The 20,254-nt window shown below is 24.2% G+C and overlaps 4 protein-coding genes across 11 annotated transcripts; 2 read left to right on the top strand and 2 right to left on the bottom strand.

Moving 5' to 3' along the window:
• Nucleotides 1–104: 104 nt before the first annotated feature.
• On the top strand, nt 105–15,291 carry LOC112693629 (kinetochore-associated protein 1). Of its 2 annotated transcripts, XM_025568784.1 has the most exons (32): nt 118–191; nt 249–329; nt 407–810; nt 2,116–2,238; nt 2,335–2,443; nt 2,504–2,649; nt 3,762–3,946; nt 6,608–6,957; nt 7,022–7,312; nt 7,608–7,828; nt 7,910–8,288; nt 8,353–8,433; nt 8,493–8,696; nt 8,756–8,895; nt 8,957–9,197; nt 9,259–9,343; nt 9,593–9,916; nt 9,983–10,168; nt 10,240–10,310; nt 10,368–10,493; nt 10,556–10,722; nt 10,825–10,988; nt 11,533–11,733; nt 11,802–11,923; nt 12,011–12,397; nt 12,455–12,611; nt 12,677–12,774; nt 12,839–13,007; nt 14,145–14,343; nt 14,419–14,610; nt 14,686–15,026; nt 15,093–15,291. In XM_025568784.1, the coding sequence occupies exons 3-32, from the start codon at nt 431–433 to the stop codon at nt 15,236–15,238; spliced, it is 5,985 nt and encodes a 1,994-aa protein (XP_025424569.1). In that variant the 5' UTR covers nt 118–191; nt 249–329; nt 407–430; the 3' UTR covers nt 15,239–15,291. The 2 variants fall into 2 exon arrangements, with proteins under 2 accessions (XP_025424568.1, XP_025424569.1); XM_025568783.1 differs by having other exon boundaries at nt 105–329.
• Nucleotides 4,906–6,189, bottom strand: LOC112693630 (tctex1 domain-containing protein 2-like). Its single transcript, XM_025568786.1, has 2 exons — nt 5,918–6,189; nt 4,906–5,095 (listed from the first exon to the last, which is right to left on the bottom strand). Exons 1-2 carry the CDS (start codon nt 6,187–6,189, stop codon nt 4,930–4,932), a joined length of 438 nt encoding a protein of 145 aa, XP_025424571.1. The 3' UTR covers nt 4,906–4,929.
• Nucleotides 15,292–15,366: 75 nt separating the features above from the next.
• Nucleotides 15,367–17,716, bottom strand: LOC112693655 (protein PET100 homolog, mitochondrial). Of its 7 annotated transcripts, none has more exons than XM_025568829.1 (3): nt 17,000–17,105; nt 16,818–16,901; nt 15,367–15,647 (listed from the first exon to the last, which is right to left on the bottom strand). In XM_025568829.1, the coding sequence occupies exon 3, from the start codon at nt 15,643–15,645 to the stop codon at nt 15,418–15,420; it is 228 nt and encodes a 75-aa protein (XP_025424614.1). In that variant the 5' UTR covers nt 15,646–15,647; nt 16,818–16,901; nt 17,000–17,105; the 3' UTR covers nt 15,367–15,417. The 7 variants fall into 7 exon arrangements, 6 of the variants coding, with proteins under 6 accessions (XP_025424614.1, XP_025424613.1, XP_025424612.1 ...); XM_025568828.1 differs by having other exon boundaries at nt 16,818–16,920; nt 17,000–17,101; XR_003149503.1 differs by lacking the exon at nt 15,367–15,647 and adding exons at nt 16,695–16,731; nt 17,193–17,206 and having other exon boundaries at nt 16,818–17,128.
• A 150-nt stretch (nt 17,717–17,866) lies between these two features.
• LOC112693653 (40S ribosomal protein S14a) lies at nt 17,867–20,137 on the top strand. Its single transcript, XM_025568825.1, has 4 exons — nt 17,867–17,979; nt 18,146–18,300; nt 19,307–19,394; nt 19,852–20,137. Exons 2-4 carry the CDS (start codon nt 18,152–18,154, stop codon nt 20,068–20,070), a joined length of 456 nt encoding a protein of 151 aa, XP_025424610.1. The 5' UTR covers nt 17,867–17,979; nt 18,146–18,151; the 3' UTR covers nt 20,071–20,137.
• The last annotated feature ends 117 nt before the right edge of the window (nt 20,138–20,254 follow it).

Raw genomic sequence — 20,254 nt, 5'->3', positions numbered from 1 at the left:
TGATAAATTTTGGCGCCAAAATCATATTCTTCACTGATAAAGAAAATAAATATAGTTATAGAAGTTATGGTATAACAAGTTACAAGTATTAAATAATTTAACTTCTGATATGAATATAATTAGAAATCATAAAGGTTAAACTAAACTTCTGTATGATCGTCATTTGCCATGAATTAATATTTTACCGTTCTGTAATTAAGTATTAAAAAGATTTTCAAATTAAAAAATATATAATTTTACCATTTTAGATCAACACAATCGTTTATGGACAAGTGTAGGAAATTAAAAACATGAATTAGTTTTACAAAAGAAAACATTTTTCATTATATGTAAGTATTTATTATAAATTATTTCATATACAAATGATGTGCATTTATTTAATTTAAATTGTTTTTATTCTATTTAGAAGTACCAATTTTATCCTTTAAAAATGTGGAACGGTATAACTATTGGTTATAGTACAGCTGATGAGACTATAAATTTCGGTACTCGTGCTGTAGCCATTGGTGATAGCAGGATATTTGAAACCACAACTTTGGCTACAATAAAGAAAACATGCAATACAAAATGTGTGACAAAAGAAGATCTCAAAATCAATGCTATGTGTACACCTGATTTAATGTACATTTCCTCTGGTCAATCTTTTATTTTGTTCAATACTGGTGTTACAGAAATCAATCAAACTTTTGAATTTCCTAACCAAATAATTGATGCTAAAATCTCTGGTGATGGTTGTTACTTAGTTGTGTTATTAGATGATTGGACAATATATTGTTGTTCATTCAAAAATCCTCAGATTTTATTTGTTAGGTATGCATTTTTTTCCTCATTTATGTACATAAATTAAAACCTATTAATAGTGAACTGATAAATTCTTAATAAAATTAACTTAAATAGAAAATAATTGTATTTTCATACATCCATTTTTTTTAAATTAATTTTGACTGAGTTAATGAAAGATATAACATTTTAAAAGTACTTTAGCTCTTTGATATGAACTCAAGTTATTTTCTTTAATATTTAGTTACGTATTTATAAATTTATTAAAAAAAAAAAATAATTAATTGAACATGTTAAAACTATGAAATGCAATATTTGACTAGTTCCATACTACTGCTATAAAAATATTTACCTATAAATCAAATAATTTTAACAATTGTCTTTCAACAAAAATTTTTTTTATTTGATTAATTTTTACTAGTTATTTAGTAATATGGATATTAACAGTAAAGTATTAAAAAAATCACAATTATTACAATATAATTCTTAATATTTATTTTTTTATTGTAAGAAAGTAATACAATAAAACAAAAATTAGTAAATCGTAAATACATATAAATAAATAAATAAATAAATGCTTAACCTGGATTATTATTAATAATGATTTTCTTGATTTTGTATTTATCAGATAATGAATTTTTAATTAAAAATCAGGGTCATACAATATAAATATAATGATACTCCAAGCTAAGAATTTATATATATATATATATGTACACAACTATTTATGTATAAATTCCATATTAATCATAAAATATTTATTATTTCTTTACAGTTATTTTAACTATAAAATCATTTTCATACTATAACCTTATTCATCTTTATTTAAACTTCTATGTAATACCCAATTTTACCAAAGAAAAAAAAAAGTAAAAAAGCCTTATAGTTTGTTAACTGCTATAATAAATGTAGATAAAATATATTTCAATAAATATGTTCTCTGTACCTATTAAGTACATGTTTTGTAAATTTATATTTTGCAAACAAATGTACTTATAAATTAATAATAATTATACTGAAATAATTAGAGAATAACAATAGAAAAAGAAGTGAAAAAATCATTTTAAGCTAAAAAATAAAAATAATGATTTAAAACTATTACTCTGGTTATATTTTCTAAGAAAAAAAATAATTGAATCATAAATTCAAAATAAATAATCCAACTTCTCTGCCATAACTAAATGTAATAATTTTAATAATTATAATAAATAAAAATTAAATTGATATAAATTTATTAGTTAATGTTATAGATTTGTTTATTAAATATTTTAAATTAAATATTTATTTCTACTTAAAAGTATATTTCTTTTAATACAGTTGGTTAATTTTTTCTAGGAAAGTATCTAAGAATCCACGTTGTTTGCCTTCTGATATGGAAGAACTTATAGGACTTGTTTTTTCTTTTGAAAACAATAATTTTTTTATTACAGTTTTTACATCTTCTGGATTTATCAACAAGTAATAAATAAATATATTTAATAAAATAATTATGTTATAAAATGTTAAATATAAGCGTGCAATTTTTAATTGTACTTTATTTAAAATTAATTTTAGTTTTATTTGTGATGATGTCATGGGATTAATAGAAAAATCTTCCACTAATGATGATTTTAAAAATATTGAAAATCTTGTAATTGTAAATACATATGATATACATGAAAATGTAAGTTGTGTTAATAACAAATTAATTTAATTAATCACTCAGTTTAACATTTTCTATTAGGTCAAAACTTTTAGTAGAGTGAAAAATAATATTTTAATTGCTGGTGACAGTATTTGTATCTATGAAGAAGAAAATTTAAGATCTAAAGAATTTTTATTTCCAGACATCTATAAAATTAAAAAACTTGTTTTCACTGAAGATAAAAGGTAAATTATATTTTATATATTGATTAATTTTCTTTTTCTATTATTTAATAAATACAAACATAATTAAGTATTCAATTATTAATTATTTTGTTTTACTAACCTTAAAATATATTTTTTGCATTTAAGATTCTTTAGATATAGTTAAAAATGTTTGAATAAAATAAAAATAAACTAAATTTCAAATTTTAAACTAAAAAATGTAAGGTAAATCTGTATTTTAATAAAAGAAAATTATAAATGTTACATTTAGGCAGGGTTGCATAAACTTCCTATAACTACTTACAGATCTGTAAGTATGTTAACAGATTCGTAAATAAAATTAGGTGTTGTTTGAACGCTCGGTAAAGTTACCGGCTCTGTAAATTATCGACTACTGGATCTGTAAACTGCAGATCCGATTTGGGCTCTGTAACTAGTTACAGATCGGTTAAAATAATATAATATTATTACTAAGATAAGATAAACACGTTTTATTATCAATATTCAATTTATATTATATATTTTTTAGTTTTTGCGATTATTAAAGAATAAAAATTATTTTTAAGTTAATATACCCACGTGGCTACACACAATTTTTTTCAAATTTATTTGGTAACCACAGTTAATATTTCTTTATCAAATAGGTCTTTATGTAACCCGAGAATAGTTTCCACAATCATTAAAAACCTTACAGAGCCGGTAAATACAGGGTCAGTTATTAATACAATTATGCAACCCGGCCTTATAAAATTAAATTGAACATGTACAATTTTTTCTTTTGTCAAATTGAAATACTTAGACAATTGACTACTTTTATTTCAAGTATTCCATTTTTTTTTTTTTTTTAATTAATAGAATTCTGTTTTATTTATTTGTGAATTTTATTATCCAAAATCTATAAAAATATATATACTTATATATTTTTCATCATGCTTCAAATTTTTTGTTAAAAAAGAGTTACTCTGGGTACAATGTCATTTAATTTGTTTTTAATTATTATATTTATTTAATTTAGTAAGACATAATAATTTTTCATTATGTTTTATTATTTTTATATAATTTTATGCAGTAAAGTTTACTTATTTTTAAAAGCAATCAATTTATTTTATGTTTGATATTGGATTTTGTTTTAGTTTTATCATCTGCCTAACTAATTCAAAAACTATGTTATTGGTTTGTGCTTTTACATTTATACCAGCTAAAGAATGGAATGAAGTGCCAATTTGTGATTTCACTGTGATGCAAGAAATGAATACAACTAGTATTGTATTATTAACTGATGAAGAACAACCTTCATTACTTCTAGTTTCTTTACCAGGTATTTCATTAATTTATAAATTGCATTTTAATATTTATTTTGTAACTAAATCTTTAGCGGTTTCTTTAAACAATTTAAGACATTTTGGGCAACAATAAATTCTATCCTTTAATAATAAACAATTTCAGAAATAAAAATATATATTTTTAATACCTTCTTTTATAATACATAAATAACAAGCATGTATGAAATATTACACATTTATTTATTTTAACATTTCTGGCCATTAAATGCTCAGTCAATTTGATTTTGTCAAATTTATGTTTTAATCTATAGGTTGGAAATAATAAAAAATACTATGGTATGCATATAACTAATATAAATAAAAAACCAGGTTTCTAATTAAATGAGATTTTTCATTTTATTCATTCAAAATTAATATGTAACAAAGTAAAGAATGTTTTCTATAATTATCATCCATGTTAAAGCATTTATTATTTACATAATTATTTAGTTATTAAATTATATATTAATTAAATTAAAATTTTCAATCATTAGTTATTATCAGGGCTCAGGACTTAAAGCGTTTACTTATTTTTATGGATTAACTTAAAATGTAGCAGAGTGCTATAGAAATTTATGTTAAGTTATAACACGTTCAATTATGAAATTTGATAGTGCCTTTTTTTGCTTTTTTCAGCAATTTTTAAAAAAAATGCTTATTTCCAGTTTTTTTTTATTATTTTTGCTTATTTGACCAGTTTTTTTTACGTTTTTATAGTTTTCTCCTGTAAAATTGTATGTACGAATATATATTATTTGAATAATTCAGTTAATTAGTTAATCGCATGCATTAAAAAAACTATATAATAGGAAGATAGGTAGGTAATTGAAAGGAATTAAGTAAAATTTTAAGTACAATAGAATAGTTATATAAATATATATTATGTAGAAGAAGGTAGGGGGTAGTGGATTGTTTAAATACTTTGCATAGGGTTTGAAATATCCTTGTAACGTCATTTTGAACTAGTATTGCATTTGTTTTATTCATAATAAAATGCTCCTAACATAATAGTTGCAAACAAATGATGATTTTCAAAATTACTATAAACATATTTATCTTTATTGGAGTCACGTAAGAATCTAGCTATAGACATTGCTCCTTGACCTTTTTTTTCTCCAATTTCAACTATACACACAATTTTGTATCTGTAATAAAAACAAAAATTAATTTATAATCATATAATCATCATTTTGGTATTATATTTAGTATTTAGTAAATTTTATTCTTTAAATAAAAATTAAAGTAGCTGAAGAAATCTATTATATTTTTGAATAAATACTCTAATTTGGTATCTTAGTAACTAATAAAAGAATATAAATATTATTTTGGTATTTAAATATTAAGCAAGAATTAATGTTATGTATATTGTATCAAAGTGTTAGCTGTACATAGGTATTAGCATATGGATTTATTTATGTTTTTTAAAAAATAACATGATATTTTATGCAAACACTTTTCCTAATTTTATTAAATTTATTTTATTTTTGTTTAAAGAGCTTTTTCATGATAAGAAAATTGTAGTATATTTACAAACAACTATAAAATAATTTAAAAATGTATATTATTGTAATAGAGATAAACCTCTCAACAAATACTTTAGTAAGCGAGGACCAATATTTTGAAGTTACCCTACTTTTAGGTTTAGTTATAATTTTCTTGCTTTTGAATGACACTAGTAAATATAAATACATATTTATTTATTATATAAATAACTATTTATAAATAATTTATAATATGTAATGAACATATTAAAAAAAAAAAATAAATAAATAATTATTTTTATTTTTGTAATTTATCAGTAAAAATATATAAATATCTTTAATTCAACTTCTCTTTTCTTGTTGACACCCTAATTGTATTTTATAATTTATAAATGTTTTGTAGATTTTTATTCTTTGATTTTTTATTTAGAACTTTATTTAGTTAGTTAAGTTATTTAGTTAAGTATACATTTTAATTTACTTTACCTTTCAAAATTCATTTCATGAATACCATCTTTAATTCCAAGTGACATAGCTGCAGCAATTCTTGTTGCTTCCTCGGGGTCATACCTAGTTTCATTATTTAGGTACTTCTCGGTTTCCCTTTTTATTATGGTTGTAGCTTTGTTTTCATTAAATGCATTTTTCGATTCTAATCTATATGTATTTTGATATTTAATAATTTTATCTTGTGATGATAATTCATTTTCAGTTTTATTAGATAAAACATCATATACATCTTTTAATATTGTATCCATGTTCTGTAATAATGTATAATGACAAAAAAAATATGACTTCAGGATTTATTGATTTAATATTCATTTAGTTATTATCTACCTACACAAGTTTAATGCATAGTAACCACTATAGAGTGTAGAAAGTTTGTATTCTGATTTCTTTATATTAGGTCATTAACAAAAATCATAGAAACTACAAGTGACTTCACTAAGATTTTCTCAAAGTTTTTCAAAATGATGTAAATAATTATACATTTTGTACCATTTTTTTTTTCAAATATTTAAAAAACTTTTGTTTTGATTCATCATACATTTAAAAAAAATAATTTGCACCTGTACAGAGATATTCTATAGTTTTTAATCAATTTCAATATTTTATGATTTATGTAAATCAATAAAAATGTCTTTCTTAATCATTAAACATGACTGTTTGATACAGATTTTAGTGTAACATTCAAGCTACCAACATCCCCATTTACTTATCTTATTGATTATCCAAGCACATCTGATGGTTTGTTATACTTGGAAGCAAGCGGTGATGAAGATATTAACACATTGAGTGTAAAAATTATAACTGAAGGTCAACCAGACTTACGTTTAGCGCGAATGTTAAGAAGAGGAAAATATGACGAAGCTCGAAACTTTGCAGCAGCTTTTAATCTTGATCCAGAAACAGTGTATAAGGAACAAGTTAAAGGCCTTATGGGAAAATTAGATGTATGGCAATCCGGAACTGATGATTTACAAAAAACTTTTGAGGAAATGATAAATTACTTGAATAAAATAAAAGTAATTTATTAAAAATATTTATAATATGATTATTTATGTATAATTTCTTTTTTTTTCATTCTAGGATCACTTATTTGTTGGCTATTGTGCTCTCAATACAATTGTACCAAATTTTATACTTTGTAGAAAACTTTTAAGGTATGCACTTTTAAGAATAAAGTCATCGCAGGTATCTGAAGATAAATTAACAGTTATACTTGATCAATTGCAATTCACACTTCATAAATTGAATACATTTTGTCTTTTGAATGATGTATCTGATACTTTATCAACCTGGTCTATTGAAAATACTGAATTATGGCTTCGTTTTTGTAAACAAAATGTCAATAAAATTTGTTTGGATTATATACAAAAAGTATTTACTTTATTTAAATAAAAATATGTTTTGTTAAAAATACTAAAATTTTTCAGATTTTCTATATAAAATTATTAACATATATACTTTTATGTTTTATATACAGTTGAGTCTCAATAACACAAATCTTGTTAATTCGGATTCCCCAACAATTCAAATTACATTTTAAGTCCTTTCAACTCTTAACTTTTTCCTTCGCCTCCAATAAATAAGTTATCGTTACTTAACTGTATAAATAATAATAAATTAGAATGAAAAACATAAACTTAAATCATTATCTTGTTATATTTTATAGAATCAATTAAGTGATGCATTGACGGTTTGGAGTCGTCATATTGCAGAAATAAGAGATTGCATTTCTGAAGAATTTATAAATGAATATTTTTCAAACATACCATTATCTGTAGATATTCAAGACTTAAAATTATGGACTATGAGTTTTGCTTCAACAACACTTTTCATGTTTCATGATGAAACAGTAGCTTCTATGGTTTCTTATATTGAAAGTAAAGTTAGGTATGGATAACTGACATAAGTATTTTAGTTTAGATCAACACTTAAATTCAAAATTCTTTAATTATAATTTTTTGTTGCCAGATGGAATGAATTATATATGCATTTAGATTGGATAAATTCTAGCTTAGAAATTTGCCGTTACTTTTTATACATCATCAATTATATTGTTGCATCTCCTCTTTGTTTAAGTATTTCTCGAGCACCAGAACCTCAAAAAAAATTGATCTTATTGATAAAATACTTAGACGAATTAAAAGAACTAAATGATAATTTTAATGTAAAGATTACTCTAGATGATTATGAATTATCTCATGAAGACAAAAATTATTCAGAATTATCATTTTTAATGTTTGATCAAATACAATTGAATAAATTTCCATATTTTATTTCAACATTTTGGTCAACGTTTACTCTAGAACGGTTTTTAAATTCTGATGAAATCTTATCTGCATATATTAAAGTAAGAACAATATTAATTTTCTTAATTGAAACTAAATGATTTAAATTTCTTACTTATATTTCAGAATATTGTTAGTCAAGATGATTGTTGGGGGTCTTGGGAAGAAAAAGCAATTTTGCTCTTGAATTATATATCTAATAAAGAGGTAATAATTTTTTCATGATTTTTTGGTGAATAGAAATAATTTCTAATTTTATTTTTTAGATAAAATCTGATTCGGTTTTAAGTATTTTAAAAGCTGCAAGTATCCCTTGGTCAGAACTTATGGTAAAACTTTGTGATGATACACTGCTTACTGATTTGAATACAGTAACTATTAAAGATATCGAAGAAGTTAAAAATTTGCTTACCAGTAAATTAATACTAAAAAGTTATAATCTTTCGTTTACTAATATTACACCAAGTATAGTATGTATTATAATATTTTATTATGCTGTTAAGATGTTTTCTATAGATATTTAATTTAGATTATTATTGCTGTTCAAAATATTTGTACTCAAAATCGACCAACTGTATTAGAAGATATTGTTAAATTAATTAGTACACAGCCGGAAACTGTTCAACAAGAAGCATATGAAATTTATATTCAGTACTTAATTGAATCTGGGTATGTTAAGTAATGATTATCTGATTTTTTAATATAATTAAATTGTACTGGTTTTTTTTAGTCTTGTTGATAAAGCAATTGAATCATTGACAAATCCTCAGATAATTCCTAATTCATTGGTATCATGGATATGTACCACAGTTTGGATTACTTATAATAGTTTAAGAAATCTTTCACTTTTTGTTGAAGAAGCGTCTAAATATTTTACTGTGGTAAAATTTTTAGCTAAAAGTCCCATCATTGATATTCGACCTGAGTGCAGACATTATGCAAATATTTTAGTTAATATTTATCATTTAAAGGTTTGTTAATTACTTAAAATATATAATAAATAAATACATATTATAATTATTACTATTTCAGAATGAATTTCAAATTGAATGTTCTTTATCTGAGTACAATTATGAAGAAAAGCTACTAATTAAATGTGTCAATTCAATTCTTAACAGTAATTAAATATTTTATATTAAAATACTATTTATACTTGTATATGAATTAATAGCACATTTATTGGGAGGGCTAAAGTGAAGCTAGTAGAAAAAATCATTTTTTACAATTTATTAAGAATACAATTATTTGTACAATTACGTAATAATATTTTTCCCGTGTTCTCAGCCGTTATTTAAAAATAATTTTCAAATACCTCCTTGATAACAATATATTTTAGTCATTTAATTTTATTTTATGGTAATTATAGGTGATTTTTTGAATAATACAACAAGTTTTCTTATACAAGCCAAATTATCAAGATTATCAAGTTTATTATTTGATACTTTTGAAAATGTTGTTGTGCAATTTATTAAAGAATCTGCCTTACAAAATAATAATGAAAATATTTGTCTATTTGGTCAATTTATAAATCAATTTGGCAGTGTTAGTCCTCAACTAGCAACTAAATTATTAGAACTAGGAGAACTTTTAGTATCTAGGTATGATCCAGTTTCCCAATCCATGTTTAAAATACCACTTTGGACATTAATTCGGCGAATTACACAACTAGTGACTGTTAACAGTGAATCAAGTAAGGGTTTAATTTAATTCTAATACAAATATTTTGAAAATTATTAGCATTTTTTCAATTTTTTAGGTATGTTAACCAGAGCTGTTGAATTAAGACAGTGGGTTGAACCTTTTTATTTAACATGTGGTGATGTAGTGAACAATGATAATATGGAATTGGGATTAGCATATTCTTGGAGAAATGCAATTATTGACAAAAGTTCTATACATGCAGAGTTATTTGATCAATTTGAAATGTTTAGTTCATTTTTAAGTAATGTTAAATTTATTGATTACTTATAAATATTACTAATAAACTCTTATGAAACCTAATTGTTCTCCTAGACTCATTGAATCTTGAATCTTCATTATATTGCTACAAGAAAATAGATATTAAAGATTCATTTAATAGTATTGTAAGTATTATATTATTTTTTTACAACACATGAAATAATATATTAAAAATATTTTAGCCATCACCTGATGATATAATGTCTTCACTAGAGTTCTTTCAAGGTCAAAATCTAATTGGTCTTCACATAACTGTAACACAAGTTATGTGTTTGTATCGTGTTATTCTAAAAAATCAACTAATATTGGTAAATTTAAGAAAACTGAAAAGTTTACAATAAAAAGTTATGATAAATTTTAATTATTTTAGGAACCTGAATTAATTAATAAAGGAAATAATCTAATTAGAAGTAATGTACGGCAAATATTAAGAAATGTGACATATTCTCGAAATTTAGACATAGATTTAGGCTTAGGTCTTTTGAATACCCTTAAGCCACATGATGCTTTCAATTGGCTGGAAGATGCTCTAAATAAGTAAAAATTAATATATAAATGAATATAATAATAATTATATAAATATAATTTGAGTCGTTATTTTACAATAAATAACATTTAATTTTAACTTATGATTTTTAGTGTTGGAATGAACTATCAAAAACTAATAAATATCACAGATTTGGGATTAGTTTATGTACGTTTAAATCTTGATACTGCTGGTGATTTATATGAAACTCTCAAATCAACTAAAAACAAATGTATTTGGGGTAAAAAACTAATGAAGTTTGGATTTGCCTTTAAAGGTATATATTTATTAAGTTTAATTCAATATATTATAACATAAGAAATGTGTACATGAATTCAGCTCAAAATGTACTTTTCTGAATCTGCATTATATTTAAAGTTTTAGTCAGTTTTGATTGGCTTGCTGCCCACCAAAAAATCTTGTCCATATTACAAAAAATTATTAATAAAGTAAATAATTAAATTAAAATTTAACAATGATAACTATTTTCATATTTATTTAAATCTATATTTTTTACTATTTCAAATTATAGTCAAACTTCTTGAATGCAGCAATGTTTTTTAATAAATCTGTAAGCTGAGAAGAAGAAGAATGTAATAAATGAGCTATAAATATTTTTTCTGTTGTTCATAAACTATCTTGTCATATTTACTATTTTTAATATTATAATGACTATTTATCACTATGTAAAATAAATAATAGTTTACTTGTGAGGTGATTATAAGATTGAGCAAAATTATATAATATAAATATAATCAATGCCTGTTAGTGAAATGTATAATATATTAATACTAAAATAAAAACTACTTTTTTGTTTTTAGATGCATTTTATAATTCAGAATTAGATCAACGCCATTTATTACAAAAAATGATACGATCTCCCAGCATTTCATTAAATGTTTTAATAGACTACTGTAAGGATACACATTTTGATATGCAACAAACTGCTAAACTATTTTTAGAAAGCTGTTTAATACAATGGGAACCATATATACCAAATGAAAAAGAAGAAAAGACATTTGGTAAATATATTAATATTTGGCTTATACTATAAAATTAAACACTCAATTTTTTTTTATCTTTACAACAGATTGGATAGCCAAAATAATTGAAGATAAAAATACATTATTAAAAAAATGTGAAGATATTTTCAATGTTATAACCGACAAAACTTATGTATTAGATTTTCTTTGGAACCATGTTTGGGAACAAGTAAAACTAATAATATTTCTGTGTTTTTACTCAACTTAATTCTTAATAGTAACATGTTTGATATGTATACTTATTATTTATTCATAGGTAAATATATATTATTATGAAGTATTTTTGGTGATAGTAAGTTTAATTGAAAAGTATGGTGAGAATGCAGTTGTAAAGTTTAATACTCAAAAAGAGATTTTGTTATTTTTAACACAATACAAACGAGTTAGTGTTCCTGAAGAACACGAACAAGAAATTTGGTTTTCCATGTTTCAAGAATCTCAGTCATTACCTCCTATTTCTAAATACCGTTTACCTTACGTTCCACTTGCTAACAAAAAAAAGAAATTTGGACATCGTGAAATGCAAGTTTGGAAAATTATAAAACCAGAATTAACATTCCTTACATATAATAAATGGTTTTCAATAATTGAAGCAATTGGAATGGATAAAGATACATTATGCATTTTTACTGTAAAAAATATGGTAAGAATTCAAAGTAATCAATAGTAACAGTAAATTAACAGTTATTTAATATTTTAGGTGAATGAGGTAGCCGCTAAAGATAAGAACATTGAATGGTACTTACATATGCGCTTTAAATCATTATTAAGGGATATTCAAAAAGTACTGAGCAATGTAAAGAATTTGGAAGTTGTTGCTGCCTCCCTTTATTTTGTTGTCAATAGCTTACCTTTAGGCATGAATTAAAATATTTCATTATAACATTTTATTTAAATAATAATTTTATATAATTTATTTTAGGTGCTGATCAGTTGGCAGCAGCTAAGATTTGTCATTCACAAGCTCAAGAATGGGTTAAATTGGAAAATTCAGAAAATGCAAAGTCTGGTATTACAAAAGTGTGTGCACAATTATATTATTCTTGTATTTGGATTTTAAAATTATCGAGTGTTTTTTTCTTAGGTTGTTACGAAATATGTATTGACTACCACTAAACATATACTGCACATGTATGGATTTGGCAAGCCAAATTATTTACAATTAGCATTGAAACCTAATGAATTAATTAGAGAACTATATAATGATCCAATTATATTAAAAAGACATACAGGCGAGATTAAATTATTTCCTGGTAAGTTTTATAATTATTAGTGTCTTTCTTGACATCGATCAGGCTTTTGACTGTTTTTAGCATCCAGGTCTTCTTTTAAAACTTAAATCCTTTTTACCTGCTCCGTATTTCCTACTAATAAAATCTTACTTAAATCAAAGAACATTTATCACAAAAATTAATTGTGCTTTTTCATACTCAAATAGCAATAGCAGGTGCTCCTCAAGGCTGCGGTATAGTCCCTTTTCTCTTCAATGTATTTACCAGTGATTTTCCTTTAAATTCAAATACTCTACTAGATACATTTGCGGATTGTTATTCTTGCTATCCACAATGATCCTATCCAAGTAACCTTATAAATTTAAAGCCACCTTTCTGTGAAAACAGAAAATTTCTAAACATTGGGTTTCTCAACTGGAAAATCAAAGTAAACCTAACTAAATCTGCTCAAATCACCTTTACCTTACGCTCCTTTAAATGCCCTCCAATGCTTATCAATAATGCACAAATTCCATCTACTCAAATTAGATACCTAAGACTAATGCCTGATAAATGCCTCCTTGGGACCCATACTTAAACAAACGTAAAGCCCTTAATTCGAGACTTCACCTTCTTAGACTTTACTCCATTCTAAGCTTTCCTTCAAAACCAAACGAACAATTTACATGGCTCTTCTTAGACCTATTTGGTACTATAGTATTCAACTTTGGGGTTTAGCCAAACCATCCAGTACAAGAACAATACAGGAATTTCAGTCTATTTGCCTACATTTAATATATCAGGTGATCCCGGGTACATCTCTAATGACTCACTATATAAAGACATTTGCATTCCAACTTTAAACAATCTTGCTACGCTCGCTTACAAAAAAACACAAAACTTTTATCCAAACAAATTCCAGGTAATACGCCAAAGTGCCTTAAAAGGTGTAGGGACCTACTCTCTCCATAAAATATTTTCAATGGAGGGCCACCAATAGGCGTCTTAATACCCCTTCTTGTCAATCAAATCTCATCCAATTTACTTATTGTATAACATTGTAAATACAGATTGTAAATAAAATGTTGTTTTAAATAAAAAAAAAAAAAAAGTTTTATAACTATATTTTATTAAAGCTGTTAATTTAAAAACAATAATTATACTTGTATTTTTTTTTAGATATTAACGGTGCAGTAGATGCTATTGTTGAAGTTCATGGTAAAGGGGGTTTGGCACTCAAAGTAGATTTATTGAAAGAATGGTTACAACCATCGTCATGTGGGTCCATGAGTTCCCCTAATAAAAGTATGGCTATGTCAACAAACAATTCGTTTAATGCTACTCAAGAAAATTTAACAATTAGTGAAGGTGTTTTAAGGTAATAGTTATTATTTGTTGAAGTGCATCAAATATTTTAGTTAAACATTGAATCTTATTGTCTCATAATATTTAGAGCATGCTATTTACTAGAAAATGATACACCTGCATACAATCTACATAATTTCCTTATATGTCAAGCTTATAATGAAGATGACAATGATTCTATGTGTCCCACAAGTGTGCGACTCAGGGCATTACAATGTTTGTGTTTGGCTACTACTGAGAATATTGAAGAAATAACATGTAGAACAAAAGAAATGATGAAGTATAAATATTAACTAATTTTTATTTTATTATTATCATTTAACTAAATTATTATTTACTTGTTTGAAATGTTTAGAAATAATTTAATTGAACTTTCAATTATAACCGAGTTAGAAACTCTTGGAATCAATTTTTCTCCTATCAGATATCGTGGATGTGATAAGTCTAAATTAGTCCAGTCACTTTTAGCAAGAAAAACTTTGATTGCCACTAAATTAGCATCACATTTATGTGTTTTATATTCACAATCAATGAATTCAAGTATTTGGGATACATTATTATCTAGATTAATACATTTTACAATAATTAATGAGCTAGAAAAAGTACTTATTCATTTAATGGATAAATGGCATCAATTAACATTCGAAATAGTTGAAAAAGCATGGAATGTTTTTCTCAAGTCATCATTTAACAATGGTATCAATTATTTTAATTATAATTAATGACCATTATTATTTTTATACTTATTATATTTTTTTTTAGCTAAAGATTCTTTTGAGGTTACACGTTGCATCAAACTAGTGTTCAGTTGTCCAGTGTTAGACAGAATTGATTTGGATCAAATTATCAATCATTGTGAACAGTTCGAACTCAATCAATATGTACATAAACTAAAATATTTAAAATGATAGATTTTTAAATTTAAATTTGTATATAAACATGTATTGATTAAATTTTTTATATTTATATAATACTAATCTAGTTATAACATATTTAACAATACATTTTAAGTAAAATTATAATTTATACAAAACACAATAATAATACATTAATTTATGTTTGATGTTTATTCTTTTGTTTATTTTATTTAGTCTTCAAAAACTTTTCTCAACTCGACTTCTCTGCGCTCCTGAAATATTCTCTTGAGGTCAGCAATTTTTTGTTGAGGTTCTGGTCGTTCAGGAGGGAACATTTCCCTCTTGAACTGTATTACTTTCTCTTCATAATTTTCAGGTAAATTGAAATAATGGAACAAGATGACAGGAAACGTCATATAAATACCCATTCGAAATACTTCCAATTGCCACTTACCCATGTCTAAATAAAGTTAAACAAGAATATATTATGAGACATAATTTTACCAGTATTTAAAAACAAGATGAAATATAGAATGGAAACTTGAACATAAAAATTATTATAATTATAAAATTATGCATATGTGTTTGAAAAAAAAGGTGAACTTCTACTATTCTTGGGTGACCAGACGTCCCGTTTAAAACAGGATTGTCCCTTTTTTGATCATTACGTCCTGTTATCCCGACAAACCTTGAATGGGATGCTTTTTATCCTGTTTCCTTTAATCCTATTATTGCTATATTATTTATTATATAAGTTATTAATGCTTGTAAATAAAATATATTTGCATGAAAAAATTTAAAACAGTTTTACTCGTATATTTAAAATGTGAAACCAAAGTTAGAAATAACAGATAAAAGTTTTTGTGGAATGAGCGTCAAGTCCCAATGACGACAAACTATAAAATTACCAATTTAATAATTTAATAATAATTAAAAGAAAATAATTATTTATGATATGACAGAAATTTGGACTTTAAATCTCGAGATTTGTGAGCATATATATGGATGAAGTTTTTTATTTGGAGGGGAAGTAACAGCTGTCCTGATTTTTTATTTTCTTAATATGGTCATCCCATACTACTCCCTTAACATTACTATAAATTGTTAAATAAGTAAATATAAAATAATGTTGAAAAAAGCATAGCTTTTCTTCAAAAATGATCATTGTTTCTGATGTTAATAAACCTTAATCAATTTATTAGCATAAAATGAAGATTCATCTAGAGCTGATAATTTTATTTCTACATTTCAGTCAATTTGAATTTAGATTTGTAATATTATTTTTGGTGAATAATTTTAATCATTATTAGCCAAATGCAACAGAATATAATTTAGTTTAGTATATCATACGTTAAAAAATTAAAATGTGTACATTAAAGTACTCATAAATGTTTTATAAATGCATAATACATTAGACTTTAATACAAGTGATTTGATAGAAGGTCAAATCTTCAACTATTTTATAGTTTACTTTCCTTACCTATAATTTTTGAATATAAATAGATATAGTATGTTGAATACACTATTAAAAATGCATAAGTTCACTAAAAAAATGTTGATTTCATTATCACTTTATAACTGAAGAAAAATACATTAATATATTAAATCGTTAAATAATCCTATTTCATACTATCTGATATTTTTTTCGCAGTGTCCACTAGTTTTCAGTAGTTGTTATCAGTTATTGATAAATATTTGTATTCTCCAACTTGCTCTAAAAATCACGGTTGAAACTTGAAAACATTGGAGAAGAAACAAAAAGTAAAAATCCATTAAAACTGCTGATATTGATTATGATATGTAACGACGTACCGAAATAACAATATTGAAGATATTTTTATACTTGTAGAAATTCAAAATACTACCAAGCGAATATTTACTATTTGAAAGTAGACTTAGCGGTTATTATTTAAAATTTCTATTTTAATTTCATTTTTTATACTGTAAAATAGAAAGTTTAAAAAATAGTAATTTTAATATAAAAAAATGATAGTTTAAAATTTACCATTTTGCAACAATATGACTTGATATTAAGTTAATAATATTATGTTGCAGTCCCTAATTTTTAGTTAATTTTACCGCTACGTACTTCTCTTTTTTTTTCTTTTAGAATACCTAGACAAACACCTTTAAGAATTGTAAACAAAAACTTTTCTTTGACCATTTGTCACAGTATATAACTCACTTATTTTGAACCAAGATAATTTTTTAGATAATATTTTAATTAATGATTTATCCAAGTACTGTTACAAAATGTTTATCTACTACACACTTTTAAATTTGCTACTACACACATATACTAGGCTACTAAACGAAAATAAGGACAGTTATGCTGAGTATTTTACTTACTCGGTGCGCTATTGTTATTGTGTTCAAGGGCTCACAACACAGCTATAGATAACAATTTTATCTTCAACACCGTACCTATAATACGAATATGTGACCAACGTTGTTACATGACGTTCCATACATTTGAATAAAAAAACGAGAGAAAACCATTATATCAATTGAACTGAATAATTGATCATTTACCGAAATAAACCTTAATTTTTTTTTTTATCAATTTATTTTTAAATTAATATTATATATGTAACTTTTATATTTAACTAATTATTTGGATTAATTTTGTTGGTCACACTATTAGTGATTTGAAGGGACAATCAACATAACCTTAAATTAAACAAGACCGTCTCTTTTGCTTTTCGTATGGCTTAAGTTTCTGTTCTCCAGTTCGCGACTAGATAGGATTAAAATTGTTAATATTACGTTAAAACTTTGGATATTTAGTAAAAGTAAGTAGATTATGTTTATTAAAATGTTTTTGTGTTTAGTGGAAAAAAGATTTTTGTTCAAAGTTTCAAAACTACATCACTTGATAACTTCATTAGCCATGTGGCAATGTTGCCCTTTTATTGATGTACGTATTGTCAGATATGTAATTTTTGAATTTTTTTTTAGAACAAAATGGCTCCAAGAAAAGGGAAAGTACAAAAAGAAGAGCCAGTCATTCAATTAGGACCACAAATTCAAGAAGGTGAATTGGTATATGGCGTTGCTCATATTTTTGCTAGCTTCAACGATACATTTGTCCATGTAACTGATTTATCTGGAAGGTAATTATTAATAATCCTTCATCAAATATTGCCTAGTTATCAAACATTAGAAAATTATTTTTTTTTAGTATGTTTATTAATATAATTTATAGATTACTTAATGGATGTATTTTTCATTGCATTTAATATCAAACTTACAAATTAAATTATAGGTTTATTTTCTAATATACAGTGTTAATATTTTTAGTCAACTTAAGTATAAAATGTTAATTTTTCAATTAAATTTATTTTTGATCAAATATATTATTATTTTGCTAAACTGATAAATAATTTATTTCTTAGGACACGTGGTGCTTGTGTAATGATTTCATTACAAATATACTCTGTGAGAATGATCCTGTTATGTAGAATCAAGCAAATTAAAATTTTTTATTTAATTATGAAAACATTTGATGGCTTACATTGAACTCCAATTTTTAATTATGGGAAGTTTAAAATGTGCTTTTTTTTATAATATGATAATTGCTAAGTATAAAATATTGAAAATTAGATTTGAATTTTTACTATAGAATGTTAGTCTTTATTAATTAAAATCAATAACATTAATTTATTGAATTACATAGGACAGAAATAATTTTTCTACTGAATATATTTTTGAAAGTTAAATAAAATTGATACTGGTTACCTCAAAATGTATTCTTTGTTATGGCTCTGTATAGCTTATAAATATCTGAAAAAAGTATTTATATTTAATAAAATGTCCTTTCTCTTGATTAAAAATAAATCTTTAATATTCCTAATTCTGGCAAAATTTTACTTCCAATATGGTATTAATATCAATAAATTTCTATGTATGAATTTTTCAGAGCTATTTTTGTTGTTGTTATTGTTATTATGTTGTTCTTATTATTGTTTGATATAAAGAATTAAATTAATTATTCAAGCTAATTTGTTATTTTATTCAAATGTTTTTTATAACATTGTATAAATTATATACATTTATCTATTTAAGATGAAGTATAGATAATTTATATGATTATTTAATAATTGTATTTGTTTATTTTAGGGAAACTATTGCTAGAGTCACTGGTGGCATGAAAGTAAAAGCTGACAGAGATGAAGCTTCTCCTTACGCTGCTATGTTAGCTGCCCAGGTATGTTACATGAAGTTGAAATAATTTTTTCTCTGAATATCAAATATTTTTTCCTCATAATACCTAGAAAATATTTTATTAAATTAAATTGTTTTCTTTTAAATTTATTTCCCTAATACTTACTAAATCATACATTTTGTACTATATGTTAACTGGAATAGTAATTATTTTTTTCTGTCTTACTAATTTGGCAATACTTCACAAACCATTATTTATTTTAAGTTTTTCAACAAATAAAGTTTTTTTTAAACTTAATAAATTCTATTTATCAATAAGCTTTATATATATATATATATATATATATATATTGACTTTCACTTAGAAACACTGAATTCATACAGTTGCTTGGGTGTATTATTAACTTAGATAAATACAATTCTCATCTATCTAGAAATCTAATTAAGTGCTATCTGAGTTTTTTTTAAATATTTGTAAATTTTACAAACTTCATTTTTAGGATGTTGCTGAAAAATGCAAGACCTTGGGTATTACAGCTTTGCATATTAAATTGAGAGCTACTGGTGGAAATAAGACAAAAACACCAGGTCCAGGAGCGCAGTCTGCACTTCGTGCTTTAGCCCGTTCAAGTATGAAAATTGGCAGAATTGAAGATGTTACACCAATTCCATCAGATTCTACACGTAGGAAGGGTGGTCGCAGAGGTAGACGTTTGTAGTTTCCCAATTTTTATTTGTCTTACAAATTTTGTACATTGCAAATATTAAATTGGATTTCTCTTTATATACAGACTTGTTTTTTCTCTACAAATATTATTACCAAACAATTTCCTTATTTTTCTTACAGTGTCAAAACTGAAACACTCATTTAGGAACTATTATTTATTTTATACAAATATACAA

Source organism: Sipha flava, unplaced genomic scaffold, assembly GCF_003268045.1.
Source record: "Sipha flava isolate LNK unplaced genomic scaffold, YSA_version1 89_pilon_pilon, whole genome shotgun sequence".
Taxonomy (NCBI): Eukaryota; Metazoa; Arthropoda; class Insecta; order Hemiptera; family Aphididae; genus Sipha; species Sipha flava.
The sequence above is the reverse complement of the archived record's forward strand: the minus strand, read 5'-3'. Positions and strand labels throughout refer to the sequence as shown.